The 11,075-nt window shown below is 45.5% G+C and overlaps 3 protein-coding genes across 3 annotated transcripts; 2 read left to right on the top strand and 1 right to left on the bottom strand.

Moving 5' to 3' along the window:
• Positions 1-41: 41 nt before the first annotated feature.
• On the top strand, positions 42-1,204 carry EDB93DRAFT_1110792 (uncharacterized protein; the record flags this gene model as incomplete). Its single annotated transcript, XM_041448049.1, has 5 exons — positions 42-58; positions 563-658; positions 760-951; positions 1,010-1,073; positions 1,098-1,204. Coding segments are annotated over 5 exons (476 nt in total), but the record flags the coding sequence as incomplete, so codon positions are not given.
• A 1,534-nt stretch (positions 1,205-2,738) lies between these two features.
• EDB93DRAFT_1098877 (uncharacterized protein) lies at positions 2,739-3,642 on the top strand (the record flags this gene model as incomplete). The annotated part of the gene is made up of 2 exons (XM_041446899.1): positions 2,739-3,107; positions 3,205-3,642. 2 exons carry the CDS (start codon positions 2,739-2,741, stop codon positions 3,640-3,642), a joined length of 807 nt encoding a protein of 268 aa, XP_041300514.1.
• A 4,423-nt stretch (positions 3,643-8,065) lies between these two features.
• EDB93DRAFT_1292724 (uncharacterized protein) lies at positions 8,066-9,836 on the bottom strand (the record flags this gene model as incomplete). Its single annotated transcript, XM_041454582.1, has 7 exons — positions 8,066-8,295; positions 8,354-8,678; positions 8,731-8,799; positions 8,854-9,206; positions 9,263-9,531; positions 9,584-9,760; positions 9,817-9,836. 7 exons carry the CDS (start codon positions 9,834-9,836, stop codon positions 8,147-8,149), a joined length of 1,362 nt encoding a protein of 453 aa, XP_041300513.1. The 3' UTR covers positions 8,066-8,146.
• Between the last annotated feature and the right edge of the window lie 1,239 nt (positions 9,837-11,075).

Here is an 11,075-nt window from a genome sequence, read left to right as displayed (position 1 = left end):
TTTGTCAGACCTGAGATACATTTACTTCCACCAATCAGCAGCATGCACTACTGAGGTTGTAAGTGTTCATAAGTGTCTGTAACTCATGTAAGTTAAGTGTTCATTTTGTTGTTTTGCAGATGTTGTTTTGCTCAACCCCGCCACACAGAATCACAGATTGATCAACTATTACATCCGAGTCTGTGTGTAGCAATTGCAACACATGTGCGATGCTATGGCGCTGGATTAGTTCAAAAAATTACATACAGGAAACTCACTTACACACAGATGCCGAACACACACACAAATGACTAAACACACCATGTCTCATATTGTAACACATTTGATCAGTACTATAGGCACATTTTCAAGTTAAATGTGTTTTCTAACTAACTAGTGTCTTGAATCACCTTGATGAGATCAAAAGCGAGACAGAATGCTGTTCCTTTCTTCACCATCTGAAGCAGCAATTTCCAGCACTCTGGATTGACCCTTCTAATTTCTGGCCCAAGTGCTCAATACCTTCTTGGAATTTTTGAGGATTGTGGCCATTAAGGAGGAAATGAGCCATTATATATTATAGGGGAGTTCAAAGCTGGATTTTGAGGCCGATTTGGATGTGGATTTGGATGTGGATTTCGGATGGATTTTGGCTGGTCAAGCAGCAACATTTGGCAAGGTGAGTCGGACTCTGAAACACGTGCAACGTGACTTACACACCATGGTCTTGTTTACTGTACAATGCAACTAGATCCTCCTTTGCTGCCTATAGATCAATAGCTTACCCTGAACCATGACGAAACACATAAACAACTGACATCGCAAACACCTGTCAAATCTGTTGATCCGAAGTCCCGCAAGAAGAAGGCCATTCCTGTGCTAGCTGCACCTGACTTCAATTCTGTGTCCGTATTCTGGCTCAAGAAGTGCAGTCTCATGCCTGGTCTTACATTCTCATCAGCTGCAAAGAGGGTATATACACCGATTTTGCTTGCTTGCTCTTTAACTGTGTCCATTCTCCTGACTCAAGAAGTGTGGTCTCATACCTGGTCCGAGTCTTGCATTCTTCAATGAACTCATCATTTGCAATGAGGGTATGCACACTGGTTTGCTCTCAGTTATCAGTAGTGCTCGATTTTCTGCAATACAAGTGAAATATTTGCCAGGGCTGCAGCGGCCCAATGATTCAACATCAGGAAAACCCTCCTGGGGAAAAATGTTATAATTTTCACAAAAAGTTGTGATTCAGATAATTCTATCTAATTACCAGAATTAGGAATAAAATCGCTAGAAGACGATAATGTACAATGTGAATATCACAAAATATCAAGAACTACTTGAATATACAAAATGTGTATCTATCTAAATATGAGTTCAACCAAAAAGTGTTACAATCATCCAGAAATGTATCACTCATCCATTCTCATGGGACGACAGCACCAAAAGTCAGTATCAGATGGACACTACACACAATACTTGTCAATTTTTCACCACCATGGAATGATCACGAGACCTGGACTGTTGGCAGCAAAAGTTGAGTCTGAAAAGTGGTGTAGACCAGAGGGTCCAAAAGGAAACACTGATACAGACCAAAACACGCTAGAAGTAGTAGAAAGGGAGGTGGGTGGGTGCGAAAAAACGAGAGAGTGATGGGCAAAGAAGATGGGCGCAGAGAAGAAGAGACAGACTTGGTGATATCTGATGAACAAGGACAACACGTGTAAACAAATAAACAAAGAGCCTCGTTGAATATTTGTGCTTATTTACTCTCATGCTTGTTTATCACACGGTTCCATTTTTTTTTTCACTCGCATTCTTCCACCACCACCACATCATGTTTGAGTCTTGTGAGTGTGTCGATCCTCCTTTGAGCTCGAGCCATGCTGATCAAAGGTGTCACCTACTGTTCACAGAATGTGAGTGTCAAACCTCGTTCGAGCTTGAGCCATGCCCAATGTGTTGCCCACCATTCGCAGGAAGTGAGTGTGTTCTACCTCGTTGAGCTCGAGCCCATGCATTGTTCACTGTTCGCAGGATGTGAGTGCCAATCCTCGTTTGAACTCGAGCCATGCTGGATTCCAAGGTGTTGCCCATTGTTTGCAGTGTGAGTGTGTCTGTCCTCCTTCAAGCCTGAGCCATGCTGATCAAGTCATTGTCTGCCATCCACAGTGTGTGATCCTTCAAGGTCGCCATGCTGATCGAAGTCGTTGCCCACCATTCGCAGTGTCTTGGTGAGTTTATCCTTTTTCACAATTGTTTTTTATAATTACCAACTTAATATTTATATGTTTAGTCATTCTAGTTTTTTTCTTTCTAGATCTGTATTTGATTTGCGCTTGTTCACACTCATCTACACATGTTCACACTTGTATGTACTTCTCCATGCTCATTCTTAAATGTCCACACTCATTATTGCTGTAAGGGGTACAATTTTTATGGGCTCCATTTATCCAAGCCAGGAATTCGGTATTTGTGGTCATTTGTAGCATAACAGTAGTTACCAGTGTTATGTACTTATATTTTCTGATTAAATATTAGTCCATTTTGCTTGTTACAAACACTGTCTGACGTGCGTTGTATTCTACGCAAGATCGAGATTCGAGAACGCGTGTAGAATGAGGTCTATGTGGCGACACAGCCTCTCGAGTTTTCTCACACTTCTTGTTTCGTACTTCTACCTAGTACTCACAACGCCTCCACTGCTTGATAACGCTCTCGTTTCGTCGCAAAAAAGAACAGTCAGACAATTTCGAATAATTATGCCAAGAATTCGAAATGATCCAAATTTCAATATCTGTCTGGACTATGCATCAATTAACTTTGCGAACACGAGAGCACAACTCATTAATGAGAACGTCGATGAAGAACAAGCAATTCAATTACTCAGGAACATATGGCAAGCTAACAACGAGACAGACAAGGTTTTGTGGCAGCAGCAGTTAGCTGAGGACAGAGAGCAGCGGGAGCATGCACAAAGGATACAAGAAGACGAACAGGAACGAGTCAAACAAGAACGCATCGACGAAGAAGATGCCGCACGCAAGGAGGAAAGGAAGAAGAATAAACATAAGTATATTCCAATCCTGGACACGGGCATTCCAGACGAACCGTCTGTCACACCTTGCTCAGTACGTTCTTCGTAAACTAGACAAAGGTGAATACTGTCGAAATGTGGTATTTCACAAATGACTGGGCTAGACGAGGCATCAATCAAGAAGACTATAGATGACTGACGCCATGGTTCTATCAACCTTGGCGGATGGATCTACAGCCTGGATCTCTTCGGCATCAGCGCGTAACGCTAAGTCGGTTATCAATGACGAGAACTTACCGTTCGAGGAATTTTGTCAGGCATGTCCTCGCTTTCTAGTTGCCTTGGAAGAAGCGAACTGGCCGGAAGATCGAATCAGAATGATGGCACTGTTCTGGAGGAACATACAAGTGCACAAGTATCGTTCTTTGCGAGATCCAATAGCGCAAAAGACTCTTTTGGTCTATCAGGCCGAGCAACGCAGACGCTGGCACGTAGCAGCGAAATCCTCGACAGGACCATATAACATTTCGACGGTTAATGAAAAAGTACTGGCAGACACGAGGGAGAAAGTATACTGGGAAGAACGGCTCAAGAGAGACAACGCGCGCGATTATAAGGTCAGTTTATAATTATATTCTATTACGATTCTATGTTCATCTTTATCGCATTGTTTCTTTTGTCACGCACTTAAAAATTCATACAATACAACATGCAATCGTCACGCCTGTCGTATTGCTTCATGCCACATGCCACATGCCACATGCCTCACACCACATGCCTCGCATCACGCATCTCACGCTACATGCTATGCGACGCCTACGCTGCACAATATAATGCGCCGAACATGCGCTCAGTCAGAACAATGGGTTACGTCCGCATCCAGGCACAGAGACTCGAGAGAGTCGCATAAGCGTGCAGCTTCACCCGAGTACGGCAACAGAGCCAAAAGACCTAGGCAGGATTTTCGTCCAGGCACAGGTGGAGGTGTTCTATCCGCCTGTGCCGTTTGTCTTGGACGAAACCCTGCACAGGATTATCGAGTGCAAGGTGTCCAAACTCTGGGACGAATCAGTACGATACTCTCTGCGCACGAATCAGCAAAGTACTCACCATGCGAGACGGGAGACCAGTCTGCAGCGACTGGCAAAGAGTCAAAGGCTGTTCGGACACCACCCACGACCGAAGGCATTTTTGTTCAGGGTGCGGCAGCACGTCCCATGGAGCTCAGGCTTGTCCTCGAGCTCAGAAAGCGTAAGGCAGTCACACCATACAATCCGGACAGGTTGGAACACAATCTCGTCAAAGCATGTCTGCTCAACAGATATGCTGCACATTCCTAACAGCCTTCGCAATGGTTTCATTCTTAACATCCCTAATATTAAAGTCACACAAATGCCGCCGAACAAAGAATCCATTGGTACATACGAGCGAGAGTTTCAGTCTATTATTCAAATGGAACTTAAGAAGGGAAGATATATTGGTCCGCTCAAAGCTGATGAAGTCCAGAATCTCATCGGACCTTTTCAGTCGTCTCCGTTCTCCATTATACCCAAACCGGGACGTCCTGGACGGTATCGTGTCATACAGAATTATTCATTTCCACACTCTACTTCTTCTAAATTTCCTAATGCATCAATCAACTCGTACATTAATCCAAATGATTTTCCTAGTACTTGGGGCACCTTTCACGTGCTCGCGCTCACAATCAGCCGGCTTCCACCAGGATCTCAGATCGCCATCAGGGACGTCTCCGAAGCCTATCGCACGATTCCAATTCACCATTCACAATGGCCAGGAGCCGTCGTGCAAATCTCGGAAGAACATTTCTGCATCGACACGTGCATGTGCTTCGGCCTGCGACCATCAGCCGGAGCCTATGGTAACCTGGCAGACGCTTGTCTTGACATATTTTGCTCAAAGGGGATCGGGCCAGCATCGAGATGGGTCGACGATCATGTTTTTATTCGCATTCTTACAGAACATATTGCAGCATATAACGAAAGGAGAAAGCAATGGCATAGAGACATTACAGAGAGAGGACAGCATCAGGATGGAGGAAGGATTTGGTTTGGGGGACACATATTCGAAGACGGAACCCTGGAGGAATTCGACGAGGATTGTTGATTCCCTATTGCAGACTTGTCAGGGGCGTCAGTTAGATCGGCAGAAGATGTTCGATTCTCGTGCAACCTATCGGACATCGACCAAGTCTCAGACGATATTGGTGTTCCGTGGGAATTTCTCAAAGACAAACCTTTTGCTTACTCGAATCCCTACATCAGGATCATTTGGGATCTGGCACAAGACAGAGTATATTTGGCAGAAGAAAAGAAACAAAAGTATCTCACAGCGATTGAGCAATGGTCGCAACGGAGCACGCACACTCTCCTCGACGTGCAGCAACTGTATGGTAAGCTCTTACATACTACGCTCGTCGTTCCCAAGGGACGCACATATCTTACGTCGCTGGAGGCGATGCTGCGCCTCGCGATGGGTAAACTGTTTCTCCCATGGAGACCAGTTAAGAGCCTTGAGGGTGATCTCAACTGGTGGAAAACACTGCTACAGAATCCGTTTGTCGGTCGTGTCATTCCCAAACCGCTTACATTATTCAATCCAGCCGCATATTCAGATGCCAGCACGAGCTTTGGAATTGCTATCGTCATTGGAGACAGATGGCGAGCATGGCGTTTGCGTGAAGGATGGCAGACACTCAAAGGACAAAAGGACATCGGTTGGGCCGAAGCGGTGGGGTTTGAATTCCTTACTCAGTACATTATCGCAATGGGAAGAAAGGAAAGGCACTTCAGAGTATTTGGGGACAACCAAGGAGTTATTGAGGGATGGAAGAACGGACATAGTCGGAATACAGCGGTTAACACCATCTTTCGACTGAATCTTCGACCTTATCCACTGATTCCGGATCGGCTTACTCATTCCATCCAGCGTACGTCGCAAGCGAACAGAACCCAGCAGATGGACCATCCAGAGGGATCTATAGCAGCGCCGAACTTCTTCTCCCCATTCTCCCCATCCCAGAAGCACTTAGACCCTTCCTCTCTGACACGAACACCAGTTACAACGAAGTGTTCGACCAGTGATACAGAAGGAAGTCTTAATGACGCCAATGATAGACCTGTTAGCATCGATTCCGGCACAAGCGACAGTGAAGAGATCCGATACAGCACAGATTCCCATTTCTTCATCCGCCAAGAGCAGCAGCAGGGCGAGGAATGAGTCCCGTTTCAAAGCCGCACTGCCTGAAGAACAAATCAGTCAGACCGCAACCGTACAAAACAGGTTTAGTACCAATACCCTCGCAGCTGCGCCCTCATTGTTTGGCACGGGACCGGCTTAAGCTCTGGTTTCCATTCACATCCAGAGTAGCTGCAGGACCGGACGGGAAACGTTTAGCCATAACCGAGGAGGATCTGGAGAGAGTATTGACAGTGATGAGCTTATCATGGGCGGTTGGAACAAGAGAATGTTACGGGGCAGGACTGTTGGTATTCCACGTGTTTTGTGATGAGAGGAATGTCCCAGAAGATCAGTGTTGTCCCATAGACACGAAGACACTTCTAAACTTCGTGGCGAGTTGCGCAGGATCATACTCTGGAAGAACGCTAGGAAACTACGTATACGCGATCAAAGCTTGGCACACGCTCCATGGTCAACCATGGAATATACAGCAAGATCAGTTAAAAGCAGCGTTAGACGGAGCTGCAGAACTCACTCCTTCCACATCCAAGCGTGAAAAACGAGCACTGTTTTCCATCAAATTAATCCTCGAAATTTGTTTGCACTTGGACTTAACAGCATCGCGTGACGCTGCAGTATACGCATGTCTGACAAGCGCATTCTACGCACTATGTCGATTAGGCGAAATCACGGTCAAATCCATATCGGCATTTGATCCTAGAAAGCACGTCAAACGCTCAAACGTAGAGTTTGACATTGAAGATCGTAATCAATTTCGCGTAACCAAGATCTTCTTACCATGCACCAAAGCGGCCGCAGCAGGAGAGTCAGTACACTGGGCACAGCAAAACGATTTGACAGACCCCAAAGCGGCTCTCCTACATCACTTTGCAATCAATGATCCACCAATGGATGGACATCTATTCGCATGGAAACACGTCAAAGGATTCAGACCACTGACGCGCACCGAATTCTGGAAAAGAATCAGCGGCATATTGAAAAAGATTGGAATGGGGAACTTCAAAGGGCACGGTTTGCGCATAGGAGGGGCGCTAGAATATTTGCTCCGCGGAATACCATTCGATGTGGTCAAGTCCATTGGGAGATGGTCAAGTGAAGCCTTCACATTATATCTGCGCAAACATGCAGTCATACTGGCGCCGTATTTGCAAGAATTGCCTGCCCTAGAACCTTTCACGCGATATACAATGCCGCAAACACGTTAGAGAGGTAAGCACACCTTCAAAATACTATATCGAACTTTCTCCTTTAGAGCGGGTGTCCATGTTGAGCTATGACACGTCGCAAGTCTCCTATATCATTGGGAATCACAGCTCACATGGACTTTCTCCACAGATAGGAAATGGTGTTTCGGGTCACGAGACCCTGCGGGTCCGAGCCCAAATAGCTACACGAACGTTCTTGTTACCGTTTGTAAAATCAGAGATTATTGCTTACCAATATACGTGATTTTACTCGCTAGACCAGAGAGCAAAAGCTACACATAGACTGGGGATGAATGATCTGGGTGTAGGTTGTGTCGTGTCAATAATGAGAATTATTGTTCAGCCTGAATGGTTGCTGGCAGATTTGCATAGGCAGAATCACATAGTAGTCCGGGGATAAACAATCTAGATGTAGGTCACGTCGCGTCAATAATGAAAATTAAGTCCGCCATTCTGCCAACTGGTTTTGCCTAACCGGCAGATGGCAGAATCCGGCAGAATGTCAACCTACTGTATGGAAAGCAGGACAGCCGTGCTCGTTTTGTCACTGTCACATCACCCATAATAGGTAAGTGCAACATGGGGACACCGTGTACCGCAAGAACCTCTTTCAATGATATATATATATATTGCTTTGTACAACCTGCAATATCAATCAATCCGTTTCATTGGAGTCGGGGACCGGCACTTCCTAGCATTGCTATAATATCTACCAATCATCTGTTTCGTCAGCCTCTTCCTCATCAGAAAACCAAGCAGCTAACCCCTCCTCTTCAACAACTTGCTCAGCAGGAAGTAAAGATGTGTCCGGTTCATCCTGCTCTGCGAGTAAATCCAATTGGCGATGGTCAGATGCATCTAATTTGTAACCGGCCATTTAGAATAGGGCTCGTTTCAATCAACACACAAAATGTACCAAGATCTAGTCCTCCACGTACACCGCCCATGTAGTGTGCATCATTGGCACATAGTAACTCCCTCTCATGTTCGAGGAGAGGCAAGGGGTCTTCCTCAATGAAAACATGGATCAATGGCAGCAGCTGTGTGGCAATTTGGATAGAGTGAAGTATATCTAAGTAGACACGCCAGGCTGATTGGTGGTTGACTGGAGGCCGACCAAGGTCATCATAATGGTGTTGAATGTATTGATCAAGTGGTCGAGGCACCAAGTCGAATACGGGATGGTCAGGCTTGACATACATGTGTCGTACATGATCTATGCTGTCTTGATCAACGATCACCTAGTGTGTATCAACATGAGAATGTAATACCAGTAGGAAGAATGAAACTCACCTTAAAGTCCATTGCCCCAAAGTCTTCGGGGGAGTCGTAGATTAGGTTCAGCATGCCATGAGGCAAAATCTAGTCAATTATCATGTGAGGGTGGTGTGTATAACAATTTGCAAAATAAAATACCTTGTTACGATCACATCTTTTCGCAGTATTATTGACGCGGTCTTGATACCTGTCCAATTCACATTGCAGCCATGGAATGAATACCCACCGAAATACCATGACCTGAAGAACATTATCGCTGTCGTACCAACCACTTTCCACACCTTCGTCCAATAGTGTTTCATAGCCGGGCATGAAACTACGGCATAACTGAGACCAGGCAATTTCGGGCATAACATTCTTCTTGCTGCGCATCCACCGGTGTTGCAATGTGCCCTGCAGTGACGAATCGTACATTTGGCGCAGCATGGTGTGCGCATTGGCAATTCCATAGTTCTCAGATCCTGGGTCGCTCTGAGTAATCATAGGAATGTCTGATAAACCGCTGAGTTACTAGCACCATAGGTATTAGTTTTAATGAACTTATGACCTAGTTTCTCAATGGTGTCGAGATAATAAGTGAGTATAAGCTGGGGGTTGCAGTTCGAGTGCCAAACTCGTATCCACATGATATGACCGGAGAATGGTTCTATTCCCGTGTGCAGTGCAAGACTGAAACGAAACCATTTGTCGTGTTGATCCACAGTGAACAAGTTGTTCACACCAGCCACCCAGAATCGCCTCTGCTGAAGCTGACGGGCTTTCCGCTGGCACACAAGGCCTGCCTCGTATGCAGCAAAGTATGAAATAACCACATTCCTGTGATTGCTGGTCAAACTCACAACTGGTCAGTGAGAAACAAATCAGATACCTTGACATGCTCATATCCTTCTTGTGAAACAGCAGTGATACCATTTCTCGAGCCCCAGCATTTGGATATGCCTCATGAAGGTCTGTCATGGCATCACGGATGGATTCAATGGTGTGGTTTTGCTGCCGAGTACGCTGAAGTCCCATAGCATTACGTATCTCCTTGAATTTTGTAATACTGTGCACCCAACATTGAGGACGGGTGAAATCAACAGTCAATGGCAATGGACTTACCCTATTCCATAGCGGGACATATCAATGATCTTCCGCAAGCTTTCCACAATTGCCTGGTCAGTCTGATGAGCTCTCCACAAGCGCAGGATGTGAGGTGTGATCTCCTCAAGAGGCGCTGCCAGTGCAATTACACGTTAGTTAGACTCAGATAGAAGATCCATAAGTTCACGTATGGGTTGGCTTCCATTGGTTAGGCATGCCAGAATGTTTAAAGTATGGAAGGGTGAGAGATTCTACAATTTCCAAGCACGAAGGCTCTTTTAAGCGTGCCAGGATGCAGTAAGTATAAGGGTTTAGGTATTATTAAGTGCACAATAAGGCCACTCACTTGATTCTGAACAAAAGGAGTTTCGGATAGGGCGATTTGGACCGATAGGTGCTGCAGGTAATTCCAAGTTAGACACATGGTACTGCACTGGAAGAATGGAGTTTGCAACTCACAGATAGATCAGATACTTTAAGTTAGTATGTGAATCAGACATGGTGCCTTGACCTCCGAGTTGGATGGTATTGCGCTGGAAGAATGGAGTTTGTGAGCGGGACAGTTAATAGATACACAGGTGACTCACAGATAGTAGATCGGATACTTTAAGTTAGTATGTGAATCGGACATGGTGTCTTGACCTCTGAGTTGGATGGTATTGCGCTGGAAGAATGGAGTTTGTGAGCTTACCAGACTTGTCACAACGTTCTCATTGATCTAGGAGAAGTGGAGGTGAGCCATAGACTAGGTGGGCCATAGAATAGACTTACCTAGAATTAGGACAGTTACCAGACTTGTCCAATTTCTACATAGGCCGCAGTCATTGTGTAAAAGTCAGTCAAACCATTGCCTGCAAAAGCCAGCTGCAGTTGTGCACCACCATGTGATTACCAGGAAATCACTCACCTCACTCACTGCGGGATTGCCACAGGCAACTCCAAGTCCGGGTCGTATAGTATGCAGTGAATCCTACCCAAGATTGTCAACTAATTCATGTCAGAGTAGAAAGTAATAGTACTTACCACCAGTAAGTCAAACATGCACATGCAGGTGACAAGTTAGAACATGACGAGTATCACAGTGGCTGGGACTGGCAGTGTGAATTGGAGGGTATAAAGTATCAGCCTAATCTGTTTGTTAGTGCCATTCAAATTAACCTCTTAACAGATCCTTACCATGGAACTCGTCTCCCAATTCACAGAGGACGCTGTCACCCAGGAGGACCAAGACTGTGATAGACCAGCTTGCCGTCAGCGCATAGCCAGAAATGACCCAT

The sequence above is a fragment of the Suillus bovinus genome, assembly GCF_016758785.1.
Source record: "Suillus bovinus strain UH-Sbo-P2 chromosome Unknown EDB93scaffold_435, whole genome shotgun sequence".
NCBI classification, from domain to species: domain Eukaryota; kingdom Fungi; phylum Basidiomycota; class Agaricomycetes; order Boletales; family Suillaceae; genus Suillus; species Suillus bovinus.
This window is presented reverse-complemented; position numbering and strand designations above follow the sequence as displayed.